Here is an 18,881-nt window from a genome sequence, read left to right on the forward strand (position 1 = left end):
CTCCACCACCTGTCACATCCAGCCAACAGCATGTGGGCAAGGGAGGTCCGTTTCCGGGACTGAAAGCCTCCTCCGTGATCTCCCACACCCTTACTGCTGGCCCCCGTCCACTGGCTGGAGTTGCAGGACTTTAAGTCCTGTAGGATGGCAGAGCCTCAGGAGAGCCCGGGTCCCCACATCCCCCATGGAAGTTACCCGTGCAGAGTGGACCTGGTGTGAGCAAGCAGGACACACTTATCGTGCTGGGCTTCTGGGACCCGGGGCTGGTCTGCTGCAGCTGCTGGGGTTACCTCCTCCGACCACCATGAAGAACAAGTCTGTGGTTCCGGGACCCCAACGTAAGCAGAGCCCAGAGGCTTGCAAAGACACAGACACTACCTGGGTGAGAATGTTCCCACTGACACGAGTAAGGTCAGCATCAGATAATAAAATACCAGGTTAAAAATCTAGATTGTCTCATACCATTCATCAATCTCAAATGTTGAGTTCTGAGAATTTTATAGATCCATGTAATCATCCCATCGTACATACATGCCCATGTATGTGTATATAAGAATTCTGCTGGACAGCTGGATAAGGTTTTCAGACCTGTCTAGATTCAGGTAACAACCACCACAATCAAGATACAGAACAGCCTCATCACCCAAATACCCCCTTCTGCTTTCCTTTTGTAGTCAAAACACCTCCCCTCTCATCCCTAGCAACCACTGATCAGTTCTCCATCCCTGTATCTCGCCTTTTCCAGAATGTCTCGTAAATGGACCCATGCTGGTATTGGAATTACGCTCATCCCCTTGCAGGAGGCAGGGAGCAGATCATCGAAATACCACACTGATAGCTTCTGAGTCTGAATTTTTAAGGTCCAACCACTTCCAGTGTTTAATGAACCCAGCTGCAATGTCCTGCTTCTCTAGAAGGAAAAAAACCAGTATCAAACCTTTGCTCTTTGCCAATCTGAGAATCCCTTAAGTTTCTGACTCAAAGGCTCGATACAACAGAAATAGGCCAGTTCAATCTACAAAATGGACAGGGGATCACGTGGGGAATCTATTGCAAAAAAAAATGGATTTCTCCCCTTTTCCAAGATGACAGGTCTGTAGGAAGAAACAGCCTGATTCTGGGCATGGTCCAGGCTCCCCACCAGCCCAGCACAACAGGACTCCCAGCCAGACCGCACGTGGTGTGCGAAGATGTATGTTACAACCCCCGGTTCCTCCATTCATACCTGTCTGAATTACAGCCACCCGTGAGTCTGCCCTCAGGTCAAGAGTTTGAAAAGCAGAATTCAAGCAAATCTTCCTCTAACCAATGGGAAAGGGCATCAGGTGCTAACTTTGGAGGCATCGGGGAATTGAAATAGGTTCTGAAAAGGGCACATTCTCTGAGCAGCACATTGGAAATCCAGGCAGCCCCCGCACAGATGCCCCTTCTGGCAAAGAGAATGGAAAACGTCACCTTAAACAACTTTAAGGTGGCTTTTCATGCACTCAGATTTTTACTCCTATAGAGAGGATGTCAGAAAGTTCATTTTCTCCTGATAACTTGTATCCAGTTTGACCAAAGCAACTGCATTCAGGCATGAACCACGTCTGCCACAGCAGTCTCTCGTCTGTGGGATTCCTGGTTTAAAAGACACTTGAAGACGGAGCTCTACGTCTACATTTATTTTGTGTTTGCGTCCTAAATGGCATGCGTTATGGGGACTTTCCTCAGAGGGTGTGGCGCTATGCCCTCGTATTCTGGAACCAACAGTGCTCGGATACCCTCTGCTTGCTTTCAGCATGGGAGTTTTAGACCCTCGAAACGCCCTCTGGCTTCTCTCAACAGAACGGAGGAAGTAGGGAACACACCGGTCCTCAAACCCAATGAGATCATCCATCAGTAAGCAATGAGCAAAACACAGTGAGGGGCGCCTGGGGGGCTCAGTGGGTTGAGCATCTGACTCTTGGTTGGGGCTCAGGTCATGACCTAGGGGTTGTGGGACTGAGACCCGCATTGGGCTCCACGCTTGGCGGGGAGTCTCTCCCTCTTCCCCCTGCCCCACACTCTCTCTCTCTCCTCTCTCTCTCAAACAAATAAATAAATCTTACACACACACACACACACACACACACACACACACACACGCTGTGAGACCATGGCAGAAGACTAAATCACAGCAAGTCAAAGAAAATGGATACAAACCTCATTGAAAATCATTGTGGAAGTTAGAAGGCAAATCTAGAATTCAACTGATATTTCATTCCCTGATAAGAAGGAAAGGTTTCCTTAGGATAACGGACATTTCTCAATGTCTAGAGATCCTTCTGGGTGTCACAACAGAAGAGGAAGGTGGCACACTGCTGGCTACTAGTGGGTAGAGGCCAGGGATCCTGTCCATACCCTACAACACCCTATTCATCCATCTATCCATCTAGTACAACGCTACCATAGAATGCCACACACACACACACTCCAAAGAATTTTCCAGTCTAAAACGTCAGCTGTGCCAAGATTAAGAAACCTGGCCTTAGGATCAGGGCTGTGAAAAATCGAACCACAGAGTCTAAGATGCATGGCCATGGGTGGTCCCAACTCCGCATCAGCAAACCTGAGCTCTATTAACATGCAGAGAAACTCTCAGGGCCATTGAATTTGTCATGATCTCTGGCTTTAAATTAATCAAAGCACTCAATCAGCACAGATCTATCGAGATCGGTGCACTGAGGTTTTGAGGATGCACAAGAAAGAAAAATGCCTGCTCCCAGAGTTTGCAGAGGAAAGACACCAAATGGCTGAAGCACAATTATATAAGCAGCCGAATTTCAGGAAGTGGTAAGTTCTATTAAAGCACAAATTGGGGCCACCTGGGTGGCTCTGCTGGTTAAGCATCTGACTCTTGTTTTCAGCGCAGGTCATGATCCCAGGGTCATGGGATTGAGCCCCACATCGGGCTCCATGTTCAGTGAGGTCTGCTGGAGATTCTCTCCCTCTGTCTGCTCAAATACATAAAATCTTTCAAAAATTTAAAAAAAAACACAAATTTCAGGGGCACCTGACTGACTCAGTTGGTAGAGCATGCAATTCTTGATCTTGGCATTTTAAGTTTGAGCCCCATGCTGGGTATAGAGATTACTTAAAATTAAGATCTTAAAAAAAAAAAAAACAAATTGAAGGAGGATATTGCAGGGAAGGGTGGGATTCTACTTGAGATGCAACAATTAAAGAATACTTACTGCTATCTATGTTTCTATCCACCTACTCATATCTTCTATCCATCCATCCATCCATCCATCCATCCACCTATCATCTATCCATCTATCCATCCACCTGTCACCCACCCATCCATCCATCCACCCACTCACCATCTATCACCCATCCATCCATCCACCCATCTATCATCTATCCACCCATCCATCCACTCACCTATCACCCATCCATGCACCCACCCCCCCACCTATCTATCATCCACCCATCCATCCATCCATTCGATCCCAACTTTTGCACTTCACCATTTTGACCTAATGTTTTGCAAAATTTTCGTATCAGAATAGCTATTAGTATTCCGTGAAACAGAATTATGCAAATGTAAAATAACTGGTATCTTTAATGAGCACTAGGCGATTGCAGACATTGCTCAACCATCCTCTGCACTGAATGGCACTCAGTGTTACTGTGAAGAACTCTAAAGTCAGCCTGAATTTCTTTCCCTCATGACAAGTGACTTACTTTTTCCTGTCAAAATGTTTTAAAAATCTGGCATGTATCACACATACACGCACTCACACACACACACCCAAGTATGTATAAAGCATTTGTAGAAATTATATCTATATTGATATATAATATATATTATATAATATAAATATAATATTAGTAATAATATATACACAGAGTTTATTTGTTTTTTTTTAAAGATTTTATTTATTTATTCGACAGAGATAGAGACAGCCAGCGAGAAAGGGAACACAAGCAGGGGGAGTGGGACAGGAAGAAGCAGGCTCATAGCGGAGGAGCCTAATGTGGGGCTCGATCCCATAACACCAGGATCACGCCCTGAGCCGAAGGCAGACGCTTAACCGCTGTGCCACCCAGGCACCCCTATACACAGAGTTTAAAGAGCACATATCATGCATGGGCATTTTAGAAGACAGTAAGCACCCCACGTACTTACCCCCCAATGAAGAACTAGGATGTGTTCTGTGTCTTTGAAGCCTCTTGCAAAATTCCTCCCCAGTAAAATCCTCATCGTCCCCACTGGGACCTACCATACTGAATCTGGTACTCATTTCCTTGTTATCTCCTACAGTTGCGCCTAAATGAATATACATACCCACCATCCATGAACGGTTTGTCGTTACTTTGATGTCTATGTTTTATCTTCACAGAAACGTACTTTTCTGCAACTTCCCACCACATTTCACGGTAAAGGTTGCACGATTACCCATACTGACGTATCCAGCTGTAATGGCACGATATTCATGAACGTGTAGGATCCCATTGTAGGAATATGTCAACATGTATTTATCCATTATCCTGGTGGTGGTCACTTGGCTAGTTTCCAGGTTTGAGCTAGTACAAACCGTGGGGCTGTGAACACTGCTTTGTGCCCTCGGGCAGACAAGGGAAGAGTCTCTCCAGGATGCAGACCTCAGAAGTGGACATGTGGGGTCACCGTGTACACATATCTCCCCTATCACGGGGTAACCCCAAATTACTTTCTAACGAGGCCACACAGGTGTTTTCCTCCAGCAGCAATAAATGAGGCTTTTCCCCTTCCCGCGTTCACAACCCTGGAGAGCAGCAGACTGCCCGACTCTCGGCAACCTGGTGGTTATAAAATTGGCTGCATTACGGTTTTAATTTGTTTTTCTCTGGTTTCTGATGAGATGGAGTATTTTTTCTTAAATGTATTGCTGCTTTGTGTGTACTCGTCTGTGAGACGCCCTCACCCATTTTCCTGTTTGTTAATCTGATTTTGACTGTTGCATTACAGGTGTCCTTTATATATTCTTCACCCTAATTCTTTGTTGATCTTATGTGTTACAAACACCCTCCCCAAATTTATGGTTTGCTTTTTTGTTTTAAAAAAAGTACTTATGGGGCGCCTGGGTGGCACAGTGGTTAAGCGCCTGCCTTCGGCTCAGGGCGTGGTCCCGGCGTTCCGGGATCGAGCCCCACATCAGGCTCCTGTGCTATGAGCCTGCTTCTTCCTCTCCCACTCCCCCTGCTTGTGTTCCCTCTCTCACTGGCTGTCTCTATCTCTGTCAAATAAATAAATAAAATCTTTAAAAAAAAAATAAAAAATAAAAAAAATTTAAAAAGTACTTATTTTTTAAATGTCATCGAAAGTATTGATGTTTCCTTTGTGGTCACCGTTCTGGTACCTTGTTGAAGAAATCTTTCCCCCACAGAGCTTATAAAGATACGCGTAGTACTTTCTTCGACATCGATTTCCTTTTTTCCCCTTTGGATGCTTAATTGATCTGAAATTGACATCCATAAATGGCATGAAATAGAGATCGGATTCCTTCTTTTCTCATTTGGATAATGCCCCAGTGCCATTTCCGAAAATTATATCTCTTCTCGCCGATCTATAATTACAGTTCTACCCCACAAAGTCTCATATCTACAAGGTAATTCTGGGCCTTTCTCTGTTCGTTACTATATTTACCTCTAATGTTCCACTATGACACTGTTTGAATATCCACGGATTTTCAATGACCCGTCTATATTCTTCTTCTCTTTAGAGTCTAACCCACTCTTGGCCTTTTGGTCTCCACAGAGACTTCCACGTCAACCTGCCAAGCTCCCCGAAGGGTAGCGCGGGTGCTCTTCTTATTGGAACTGCATTGGATCGACATATTAATCTGGGGAGAACTGACACTTCCACGCCATCGTGTCTTCCTGTCTCTGAACACGACACGGCCATCTCTTTAGTTCTTGCTGATATATATTCTGCCTCAATGATTAGCTCAATATTTCATTATGACTGAAATTTCATAATTCAGTTATACTTTGGCATTGATTTCTTTAATGTTATTTTGTTCTGCAACACAGAACGCCTGGTGGATTCACAGATGTAGCTATTCCTTCATGTAAAAAAAGAAAAAAAAAAAAGACATATTTGTGAAGACCTGCTCTGTTCATTTTGTGGTATTGCCAACTCTGGGGACAGTCATTATACTCACACTGTATCATCTTTCCTCCTTGTGTCCATTATTCTCCTTATAATTCTTTCAAATCTGGCATTTCCCCTTGCATTCACCAAAATTACCTCAATTTTTTCCATATATGTCAACAATTCCCCTCTTCACCCATGTCTATCATAGTCCTTGTAATTTCTGTCTTGCGCTGTTTGGGTCCTCCATTCATGGATTAGATCTCTGGTCTACCTTACTGTCTCTGTCTGTGTTGTTGTTGTTGTTTTCTTCACATGTGAATTCTTGATTTATTAAATTCATGTTCTTTTGAAAAAAATTCCCTACCCATTTAAGCACTAACAGAGAAGATGTCTCTCTTTTTTTTTTTCTTTTGGTTTATGTGTTCTTCCAAAATAAAGTCTTCCCCTCTCTTATATGTTTGTCTTTCCTTCCTGCCTTCAATCATTCCTTCCTTCCTTACTACCCTCCCTCCTTCTTTCTTCCTTCCTGCCTGCAACATATTTACAAAAGAGGCCGCCATCTTTGTTTTAATCTGATCTGTGCACAACCTGGACAACTCTGACCCAGACCCCAGCCTTCCATCTGTGCTGACATACTGTGGACGAATTTCACCTGGCACGCTTTGTCTTTCAAAATGTGTATCAACACGTGAGTTTTCAACAGGAAGAGAGCTCAGCCAGGGCATTGATGGATGGAGCTAAGCTCTGTCCTCCCTTTACACAATTTTTTCAAACATTCCGTGCCTGAGTTCACTCAACCCTCTGTCTGTACATCTTCCATCTGCTTGAATAACCGTGGGTGTCAGGTGATCACACCGGTTCACCTCTGTGTCTTGGATCCTTGCTTTTCAAAAGACAGGCATCCTTGGACGATGTCTTTTATCACTGCCTACCCTTCAACTACCCAAAACCAGAAAGGCAAAGAAATATAAGCATCGATTTTCACCTATGCACAAGGAGTTCACAGAGTAGAGAGAAAAATATTATCTCCCCCCGCAGTGCTCTCTTTCTGTTGCCTGTGGGTCTTCCAAGTTTGTATCTTATTTATTACATTTTCTGTTTGGCTGAATTCATTTCTGCATTGCCTAAGACCCTTCTGCCTCTGCTCCCAGCTGAGACTGACACACACGAGAAACCCAGCAACTGTCTGTGCTTCTGGTACATCATGGAGTTAATCAGAAACGATATTCTGCCTCCATAGAAAATATCTCCTCAAGCTGCTACACGCCCAGGGTCACATCGGGGATGAGACGGGAGCGCTTGGATACAGGGCACTGGTTACAGAGCAGCCGAACTCACTCGAGGACCAGCCAGACAATGGTGCTGGAGCCCCGAGGCTGACATACACGTGCGGACGCCCCTCTCCCAGGTCAGGAGCCGGTGCTGTCCAGGGCCAAGGGCAAGGTCTATCTGTAGGCAACGGAGCCAGCGTACATACGGCTGCCTGGTGGGTGCAGGAACCACACACGGAGGAGCGCTCTGGCCTGAGCAGGGACCACGGAGCAAGAGAGAGGAGAACTACACAGACCTCGACTCCCACACACGAGATTCCTGCCCGCGGGTCCCATCAGCCACACACACTCAGCAGCCAGAAGGCGTTCATGCCGGACACGTGGGGGATGCAGATTATGGGGGCAGGAGGCTGCGGGGAAGAAGCTGAAGAGCGCGTGGCCTGCGTGCACTGGTTCTCCTGTGTCCTCCGGCACATGGGGCCTTCTGGTGGATGTTTCATGAGGACTATGTACTGACGTCTCCAGGGAGCCCTCTCCCAGCACTCCCCTGCTGCCCAGCAAGCTACACCAGCTTGTGTAGACACGGCAACTTCATGCACCAGGAATGTGAGCAGGGCTCTGCTGTGAGATCCACCTGCTCCCTTCTGGAACCGTCTGAGTTCACTGGCTGGTCTGCAGTATCCACGACAGCTTTGCTCACACATCTGGAGCCTTGACAGGATGGCCTGGTGCCTGGGTCTGCCTGGTCCCTCCCTGTCCACGTAGCCTCAGAGCCTCTCCCAGGAGACCAGCTGGCCTTTCCCATGGTGGCTCCGGGCTCCAAGGATGAGTGTTCTGAACATCGTGGAGGAAGGTCAATAAGTGCTGCGGTTGAGCCTCAGACCCCCAGATCCTCATGTCTGCCCTGTTCTATTGGGAAAGCAGTAAGCTGAAGCCAGGCACATTCGAGGGCGGGAGCCTGCACCCCCACAGGAAGAACGTCAGAGACTGCATGGCCTTGCTGAGCCCACCACCCTATGGTCTCCCCTCACAGCGGCTTGAGCGAGCAGGACAGTACAGCTGTGGGGAGATGCACAGAGCCAATTTCTAGAAACTTCTGCTTGCTCTTCAGTTGACCCTCCACCAGTGCTTTGTTTGTTGATGTTGGTATTATTTTTGCGGGTCTGTTTTAATCAATTTGCTCTTCATACCTTCAGATTTGGGAGAAAAGATGTTGACATCTGGCTGCGTTCTACCATCTCATTCCAGAATACACACTGACTTAGTTGCCTTCCTAGGTTATCCAAGGAAAAGCTCACAGGCAGCTCTGAGCACTTCTATTTATTCTTCCTCGTTGAGGCACAAGTCACCTGAGCCTTGTGTGAATGCCTGCCCTTTTCACAGCGAGCTGATGGTGCTTACTGGAGACGGGCTTAAGTCAAGTTTGCACTCGGGCTCATCCCTGATGCATTTCTCGGCTGACCAGTTATTTACTAAATCCCTCAAGGTTCACCATGGCCTTCCACTCACACCCACAACACCCGAAACTGAGGCTCTGTGAGTGACAACGCCAGCTGCCGGGGGCCCGCGCACCTCACACCGCGTGCTCTCCGCCCAGACCCCATGTGGTCGGCCGTAGGTGAACTCTGCCCCGTGGACTGGAAAGTGCCACTGCTCTGGCGTGAAGCGCCTGGACAGGGCCACCCCTTTCCACTACTGTCCGTCAGAGCCACTGAGGGTTCAGTGACCAGGAGGACTCACGGCGTGGGTGATGGTGGACGCAACGTTCCCTGGTCTCCTCGCAAAAGCACGGGCTCAAGTCGGCACTCACGCCCCCCCATGCAAACACGCTGGTTCTCCCAGCTCCGTCCCTCGGCCAAGGGCCAGGTCCGGCGTGCCGCTGCTCCCTGCACAAGCCCAGCACCGAGTGCCACACTCCGCAAGCAGCTGTTAACTGGGAAAACCGTTCAGGTAACTCATTCTCTTAAGTGCTTTTAAAAAATGGATTTCGGAGATGCTGCGGCCGCCCCCCTACCTGGCACTCAGGCAGATGAGTTTTCGAACATGTGCCCGGAGGCTGTATGTCAGCAAGGTTCCATTCTCGGGACGTGAAGTCACGTGTCATGGGCTCGGGGGACGCTGACAAGTCACTGGACCACCTGGGTTTTAGTTTCCCCTTCTGGAAACATAGGTAATAATTATGCCCGATCGGTAAGGCTGTTTTGAGGATTAAACGTGTAAAAAATACTTGAATCACTCTGAGCAGGGCCTGACACAGATAACAAGCGTGGCTACCGTGGGAAAGATCAATCCTACTCCTGCCGCATTCCGCGGTCTCACGCGCCCCCCCCACCCCGGCCCTGCACATCACTCCTGCAGGAACCCAGAACTGCACACGAGAAACGGAATCTGAACGTGCTGGAGGAGGATATGAAGACACTCCCCCCACGGCTGCGGGGACGGCTGACCACGACTACCTGGGACACGAACGTCTCCATGGAGACCTACATGAACAGACGACCTTTAGGACCAAAACCCATCTCAGACTCCTCCTGGCCTAGGTGGGGTACTCCTCCCCACCCCGAGCACAGCGATGTGCCGGGAGGTAGGGGTACAACTGCGGGAGGACCCAGCCTGAGCGGCTCACCCACCACGTCCTCCTGCTCACCCAGACCTTCGACCGAAGCAGAGCATTCCAGCAGGTGTTGCGCTGACACAAAACTGGACCGAGGTCCTTTCCCTCCAGCTGCTGTCAGTCTGGTTGAGAAGGAGACCATGGGTGGCCCCGACGATGCAGGGTGATAGGATGGTGAGGGACTCCTATGGAGATGAAGGTCAGCCCAACGTGCCAGAGGGCAAACATCAGTGGCTGGAAGTCTGCAGAGCCAAGATAACCACAGAGAACTCTGGCTGCAAGACAAACCTGTCTGTGTGTCTGTCCCTAAAATAAGAGTAATGATCAGAGCATTGAAACCCAAAGGCTAACCACGTAAGAAATCCCTTTCATAAAAATCACCAGACTGGCCCCCTGGTCAAAGGAGGAATAGCAGTTTCCACGGCCGTACCCTCACCTTCTGCCAAAACCACATCCACACATCTGTCCACCCGTCCCCGAGAGAACCTCCCAGAACCACGATGGAGACGGGAAGTGCCACGTCTACTCAGGTCCAGTCATTCTGTCTCCTCTCCCACATTTCCTGGGCACGGCCTCCAGAGACAGACACCGAAGGGAGTGTGGAGACCCTCCTTCCTCGGCCCCCACGAGCCACCCCACAACAGCTCCCTGAGCCAAGAAAAGAGCGCGAGAAACGCTTCCCGGTTTTCCCCTTCTTGCGTTCCCCAAGTCAACTGGTAAGAGGAAGCTGACTTTTGGTGCCCTTGAGGCTCTGTGCTTTGAGGCAGGAGGGGAAAGTTGCTCCTTCCAAGCAGGGTAAGTGGTGAACAGTTTCTGCCTCACGGAACACACGTTCTAGCAGAAGGAAGAATGTACGTTCTGCACGGTTTAAAGGATTTTCAAGAACAATCTGACCGCACGCAATGTCACCTTAATTCTACACTTTGAACCCTCCTCAAGGTTAGTCCACGGGGTGCCTGGGTGACTCAGCTGGTGAAGCGCCTGCCTTCGGCTCAGGTCATGATCCCAGGGTCCTGGGATGGAGCCCAGTGTCAGGGTCCCTGCTCCGTGGGGAGCCCGCTTCTCCCTCTCCCTCTGCCCCTCCCCTCTGCTTATGCTCTCCCACTTGCTCACGCTCTCTCGAATAAATTAAGAAAATCTTAAAAAAAAAAAAAAAAGAGGTGAGTTCACTCTGCAAACATTTTTTTCCCCAATGACCATAACCTAGATCAGTGGTTTTCAACTTGGAGGGGTATTTTCTCCTGCAGGGGATGTGTGGCAACATCTGGGCACACTTTAGGGTGTTGCAACGGGGATTTCTGTCCTACGGCACCTAGGGGGTGGGAGCTGGGGAGGCTGCGGGGCACAGATAGAGCCCCCGCAAGAAAACACTATCCGATGGGAATGTCAGCAGTGTCAGGTGGAGAAACGTCATCCACTCGACCGGATTATGACCCAAACTGCAACATAAATATCCAAGTGCCCCTACTGAAATAAATACATGACTGAAAGAATAAATTTCACCTGCAGAATTCCAAACAACGTAGGTGGCTACGACAGCCTGCAGGAGCTGGAGTGTCACTCCCCACTCCGTAACTGTGAGCTTCCTTCCAAACAGGCAGCACGGGAAAAATGGGGGCGGGGGCAGGGGGCAGACTCTGGGTGGGGGGCCAGGGAAACACTCGCCCCGCCCGGCCAGCCCAGGGGACGTCGTGGTGGGTCAGGCACATCCCGGATACGATGGGATGACGGTGGTACTTTGTCTCTCTGGTTTCCACTCCACGCTCATCACTCCAATACAGTCTCGAGAAAACCATGCGACAAGTCTCCCTGGAGGGACGCTCTTCCAATTTCTGAACAGTTAAGTCTCAAAATTTATGAATGGTCACAGTCAGGGGAGTCTCCGGAGACCTGATGACCATCCGTACGTGACGTCCTGACTGGAATCCTGGAGCAGAAAAGGGGGCACGGGGCAGGGACTATGGGAACGTGAATCAAGTCTGGTTGGTTAACTGTGACAAATGGACCACACTAATGTAATAATTGACTAATGGGGGGAACCAGCCACGAGGCATCTGGGACTGTCCTATGCTGACTCCACGACTCCCCTGTACATCGACTCCTACTCTACCACCAAAAGCTTGTTTAAAACAGATGGAACACCCTCTTTCTCCGTCCACCTCTGGCCCACTGTCTACTCCACGCAAGTCCGCTAACGTCCGCTGGATGACAAAGGGAGGCAAGTCCCCGGCACAGACGTCATAGACCTCGCTGGGGTCTGGGGACACCCAGCATGCACCCCCTTCCCAATGGGTTCCTCATGAGGGAAATACCTCCTCCCATGGGATGTGCGGTTAGTGACAGGTAATGGCCAGACCCCACGTCTCATAACGGGAGCCACACGGGGCCCCTCTCCCACCCTGCACAGACAGCAACTAGACACGAGAGCCAGCGGGAGCCTCTCTAGTCTCTGCACCTGCTGTGAGCATGACAAGGGCCGAGGAGGGGTTCACAGTGGTGGGTGGGAACAGGTGCCTGGGGTCGGCCGTTCTGTCCACCGTCTCTCAGACACCAAACCCAGTGTCGCCATTTCCTATTAATTCCTGAGACCCGTGATATATACCCTGCAAGCCCTTTATTTCTTTCCTTAAATAAGTCAGACTGGGATTTATGGCCTGCAATGAAGGACATTGCTCGCTACACTGGGGCATATTTCCCCTGAAATAGAGTAAGAAAAGGACCCAGTTCTAGGTCAGGGCAGGTTCAAAGGCTGCATCCTTCAAGTGAATTAAGCTCAGGGCCAATCTCAAACCACCACATTAATTCCTAACAAGCTCAGAATCCGGCAAAGCGAGCTTCCCAAACCACCAATGAAGGCCTTTCGAGGCTTATCCGTCCCAGGCCCCCTTTCTGCTTTCATCAAATATTCTTATTTTATTCTCTCACTGCTGCCTTCCTAACCCTCATCGTTGCAAGAACATTTCCTCGGTAATAATGTCTTCTTCACAGACACCGTGCCTCTGACCACTGTGCTGGACACACAGTCCTTCACACACTCCCGAGCGCTCAGCCTTTAACACGCTGCCAAGACCTCAGTCAAGTACACGCATTCGTTCCTAACCAACAACATGCTCGCTCACTCATTCCTTCATTCAACCAACTTGAGAAGGTCTCTGACTTTGAGAAAAGCCCCTATTCATCAGAGTTCTGGACCTTTCCACCTGCACTTCCTGGAGTATTTGGGAACCAAGCTCATGCTATGCAAATATTTGGCTCCAGCCCCACATTCAGATCTGATAACCAGGACCCCTTTCGAACCGATGTCCTGNNNNGAAAAGAACAGAAGAGCAGGTGGGGGGATGCAAGAGCGTGCCCACATTCTTTTCTTCCTCCAGACACATAATCAGGTGATTAGAGACCTAGGTTGCTTCTGAAATTGGCTCTCTGTGGGGGGAGAAATGGGACAGAACAGGAGGCGAGAACATGAAGAAAGGGCCCAAGTGCCGTGGGATGCTTCAGTTGTTCACTTGAAGGAAAACATTTTCTGAAATTAAAAGGGATCCTTAGATGTCTAAGGAATGAAAGCGTTTGCTTTTCTTCTTTTGTGGAGGTCTGCTTGGGAGGGACCTGCTTGTGGAGGAGCTGTAGGAGGGAGCAGAATTCGTGAGATGACAAACAGCCCCACCCAGCTTCTCTTCTCAACAGTTAACACGCACACCTGTGCATGCACACACACACACGTACGGATATCCACACACCCATGCACACACCCATGCCTGTACACACATGCACATACCCACCTGCACACACCCACGCACACCCACACACACATGCACACACAGCCATGCCTGTACACACATGCACACACCCACCTACACACCCACGCACACATATGCACACACATACACACAGCCATGCCTGTACACACATGCACACACCCACCTACACACCCACGCACACATATGCACACACATACACACAGCCATGCCTGTACACACATGCACACACCCACCTACACACCCACGCACACATATGCACACACATACACACAGCCATGCCTGTATACACATGCACACACCCACCTGCACACACCCACGCACACCCACACACACATATGCACACACACATACACAGCCATGCCTGTACACACATGCACACACCCACCTACACACCCACGCACACATATGCACACACATACACACAGCCATGCCTGTACAGCACACATATGCACACCCATACACACAGCCATGCCTGTACACACATGCACACACCCACCTACACACCCACGCACACATATGCACACACATACACACAGCCATGCCTGTACACACATGCACACACCCACCTACACACCCACACACACATATGCACACACATACACACAGCCATACCTGTACACACCTGCACACACCCACGCACACATATGCACTCACGTGCACATAGCCATGCCTGTACACACATGCACACACCCACCTGCACACACCCACGCACACATATGCACACTCACGTGCACACAGCCATGCCTGTACACACCTGCACACACCCACGCACACATATGCACTCACGTGCACACAGCCATGCCTGTACACACATGCACACACCCACCCGCACACACCCACGCACACACTTGCCTGCACGCACATGCCGCATATGCACACACTCATGCCCACCCACCTGCACACACACGTCTGCACACACCTTCTAGCACACATATGCACACTCCCACCCGCACACACACACAGATACTATTTTAAACTACCCTTACTGATAATTTGCAGGACAAAATTGATTCCTAGAACAGAAGCCCTGTGCATTAGCCACGGTGTCACCCTCAGGTCACAGGCACAGAAGTAAAAGGGAGGCGGCAGAAGGCAGTCAATCATTATCAGCAAAGAGCTCAAATGTCAGCTGCTGTATGGCTGGGAGGGCTCCCTCCTGCTGGTGGCACTTAATTTAGTCCCCTTCCCATCCCTGATCATCCTTAAGTGGCCATGGATGTCCAGCTGGTAGCTGACCTATGAAACATAAGCCCACCCCGACCACGTCAGCCTGTCAACACGGCGTGTCTAAAAACAAAAATCACGAATTCAGAGAAAAGCACCCAAGGATCCATGGCTGGACCCTGCAGGGTTATTTACAGCAGATGGCCAGACAGAGCAGACCGGACTCATTCTAAACATTTGGAAGCTATGCTGAATTAGTGTCAAATTGACTTCATTAAAAAAGATACACTGTTTTATTATTTTCTAATTATGAGAACTCAAACTCCATGCTAACAGCATGACCGGACGTAGGTTCACCTCCAACTGTTGTCACAAACCCCTGTGACTCACTCGTCACCTCAGCATTTGAAGTATGCGGCCAGCACGTTCTTACTGCTTCTAAGGGACAGAAGTGTCCCACCTCACCAAGTTCAGCACACGTTAATGAACTATTAATTTCACTATTATCTGAACTGAAAAACGGAATCTTTTCTTTACAGATTTCTAACTGGCGAACTCTGAAACAAATACACTTTTGCTGTACATCAAAATTCTCCAACCTTTGACTTCTAAGTGGGGCCACCACATCTAGGAGTTTCAGAATGTGTTTGTTTCTGAATTTGCAAAGATCTGGACTCCGTAGATTATGCAGCCCAGCAAAGCAAGTTTCCGCTGGCTTTGTGACCGTTTGCCAATGACAGAGCTGCCCTCAGGACTCTGACGCCCGTGTTTTAACGTGCAAGACGTGGTCATCAGACACAAAGCTTTCTGTGAAGTTTAGTAGGACACAAGCTGCCTCCCCAAAAGGCTGGATGCAGATATCATCTCCTGGAGAGTTAAAACTGCAGGAGATTTGGGGTTTTCACCCTGGGTCCAGGAAATCAACAACCAGCAGTTTGCAAACCTACAGGATGGCAGAGGGTCCAAAATCATGCAAGAACAAAGCTCCCCTTATTCCAAACATTTGGTTTCTATCAGCAAAACAGTTCCCTACATAAGTATCATCGCCACAAAGAAGATTCTATATATTTTTCCAATCCTAGAAAAGCAGAGCACAAAGCCAGCAGACCGTGCAGAAGGTCTGCGACCAGCTGAATCCAGGGCTGATTCCAGAGGACAGAAGGAGAGTTAATGAGGCCTCAGCCCCGCAGATGTGTTTCTGTGGCCTAAATCCCCGGGGGTCAATCCCCTGATGCAAGATCAGCCCAAGCCAAAGGTTAGTACCTGCCAAGAATCAGCCACGTTCAATCAGTAGATTAATGCTGTACATGAGTTTCTGTGTCTTTAGTTAAGATTAAAAGGTCACAATCAGCAGAAAGCTTAAATGTGCCAGGTACAATGGAAGAATGATTCCTTTCTGAAACTCCCCCACCCGTTAACAAAAACAGAGAGAAAGGAAAAATGGAGAACAAAGAAAAAGCAGATCTGAAGCCCACGTGGAGAAGGGCAAGAGAACTGACCATCGGGGCATGAACTTTAAAAACCACATAGGAACCATGTCTCACGTACAGAAACATTCTATCTTCAGGGGTCATCGTGGATGTTGTACGTGGCACGTGAGATCAAGGTTCTGCATTGGGTGACAATGTCAGGATGCTTCTCGTGACCCAATCACACGGAAGCCCGAGCATCTGTGCAGCAAAACTGTCTTGTGTTTGAAACAAACAGAAAACAGTTTCATGAAAATCCCATCAAGCCAAGGCAAGGAAGCTCTCTCACATGTTACATTCTAAAGTGAAAACGAACCCGTTTTTTCCCCCCAAAAGTGCACAGTACTCCTAAATGTCTTGTCTTTGGTATATTCTTATGTAAGCTACTCGACAAGTTCTACTGTATATTCTTCACACGTTGTGCTCTTTTATATTTTGAACACTGAGTTCTATTTCCAGAGAGAAACAAACTAAGTGAGGTTGGGACCATATCCTACTTAGAACTCACAGGCTTGGAATAGATTTGAGTTGGCAAAACTGTATCCTCTCTCCTTCAGACAACTGTTGCCATCCCATTTGCAACTCGACTCGACTGTGAGCTATTGACTCCCCGATGCGCCAAGGGCCCGGCGGGACCACCCTCGCATTCCTCAAGCTTCTGAGGAGACCCCACGCTCAGGCCGAGGGCGCAGATCCGCGTCCCCCCGGCTGCTCTGGGGGGGTCTGGACTGTCCCATAAATCAGAATGTCTTTACCACCGAAGTGCCCACTGGGAAAGAGCAAACTATTCTCTGCATTTTACCCTGACCAGGGGGTTTGTGACATTTAGAAGGCGTTGCACCTGGGAAGGCGCGAACGCAGCTCCTGGGGTCTGAGAGTGGGGGTCTGGAGGCCCCGCCCGCCCCGGACGCGCAGGGACAGGTGCCCCCGGGGACTCACCTCAGCGTGAAGCGATCCGCACTGCAGTTGCGGGACACGGCCACGGGGAAGGTGAGCACGTCGCCCTGCCTCGCCGTCCGGGCTGAGTACAGGATGGCCACGTTGCTGTCCAAACGCAGCTCCCTCAGCGCCGGTCGGCCGCCTGTCTGGTAGAGGAAGACGCTCCCGATCCTCTGCAAGTGGGGCACAGCCTCGTCCAGCCCGTCCTTGCCCGGCCGGATGGCGTTGCCCTTCCTGACGTCGCTGCCCGCACAGTCCCCGCGCGCGTCCCCCGGCTGCACGGAGTAGTAGAGCTCCACGGGGCTCCCCTCGGGCGGCCCGGGCGCCTTCTTCCTCCCAGCCACCACACTGGGGGGCCCAAACCAGGCGGCCAGCAGCTCCAGCTCGGCCACGCACAGCCCCAGGGCCCCCTGCAACCGGCAGCCGGCCCGCACCTCCCGGGTCTCGCGGAAGGCGAACACACGCAGGCAGGGCAGCCGCTCGCCGGGGCTCTGCGCCGCCCAGTCCCGGCCCAGCACATGGAACAGCACCTGCACCTTGGGCCGGCTCAGGTACACCTTGTCCCGCACGATGTGCGCCTTCAGCTTCCAGTTGAGGGAGAACTTGTTGGTGAATCCGAAGGGGCTGGAGGGCAGCATTAAGTCCTGGGGCACCACCTGCTCGATGGAGAAGGGCCCGTAGCTGGCGTTGAGCACGGGCAGCCGCTTAGCTTTGTAAATCAGGAAGGACTCGACGCGGGACTGCAGGCTGGAGTTGCGCATGATGTCCTGGTTGGCCTCCTTCAGGAAGAAGGACACGTCGGCGTTGTGGATGTGGTAGGTCACGGGGAGGTAGGTGGGCAGCAAGGAGAACCTCTGGATGCTCTCCAGGACCCCTCGGCTTTCGGTCACTGTCGGGAGGGAATTGGAGCACAGGCATTAGGAACCCAGGCCAGTGCTAACAGGACTTTCGACGGCTTCATACCCCCGCGTTGCCCATTGCCATCTTTGTCCCAACCATGCAACGCTGCCTCCAAAACTTCTTACACGATCCACTCCCTTGACACTAAGTACGTTGTTTTGACAGTGGGGTTATGCCTATGACGTGCTCATTTTGCTAAAAGGAGAGATCACCCGGGAGTAGGGAAGTCTTAAGAGCACGCTGGCCTCGGACAGAGGAGGCTGTCCCGTTAACGCCAGCAGACAGACTGAGACAAGGAGCAGGAACAACCGTCTCAGCAAGGGCACTGATTCTGCGTCCACACTCCACCTGACCTCTGTTCCACGTCCCCCTGTGACACGCGCTACACGTAAGGACACTCCGGTCCCCGGGGTCCAATAAAGGACTCGGGGAGAAGGTACATGAAGACGGGCACTCACAATCACGCGGACACCACACACGCCCCTCGGGGTTCAGCTGACAGACGCACAGCCCGGAAGGAGGTGCCACGAGGAGCTCTCTGGGAGGGGACCTCACTGTGTCCTGTCGGGCCCCAGTGTGTAAGGCACACACCCCACGTCCCCAGGAAACACATCCTTTTCATGACAGCCACATCTCCCTGAAAGCTGTTTTGATCCCAGAGCA

General features: G+C 50.2%; 1 protein-coding gene across 1 annotated transcript in view; it reads right to left on the minus strand.

Moving 5' to 3' along the window:
* Nucleotides 1-18,881, minus strand: part of TMEM132D (transmembrane protein 132D) — a 549,620-nt gene that overhangs the window by 381,531 nt on the left and 149,208 nt on the right. The window contains exons 2-3 of the mRNA XM_040620044.1: nucleotides 17,319-18,207; nucleotides 13,275-13,292 (exon numbers count right to left, since the gene is read on the minus strand). Coding sequence (XP_040475978.1) covers nucleotides 13,275-13,292; nucleotides 17,319-18,207 — 907 coding nt within the window. The remainder of the gene's footprint in view (nucleotides 1-13,274; nucleotides 13,293-17,318; nucleotides 18,208-18,881) is intronic.

This window comes from Ursus maritimus, unplaced genomic scaffold, assembly GCF_017311325.1.
Source record: "Ursus maritimus isolate PB19 unplaced genomic scaffold, ASM1731132v1 scaffold_33, whole genome shotgun sequence".
Taxonomy (NCBI): domain Eukaryota; kingdom Metazoa; phylum Chordata; class Mammalia; order Carnivora; family Ursidae; genus Ursus; species Ursus maritimus.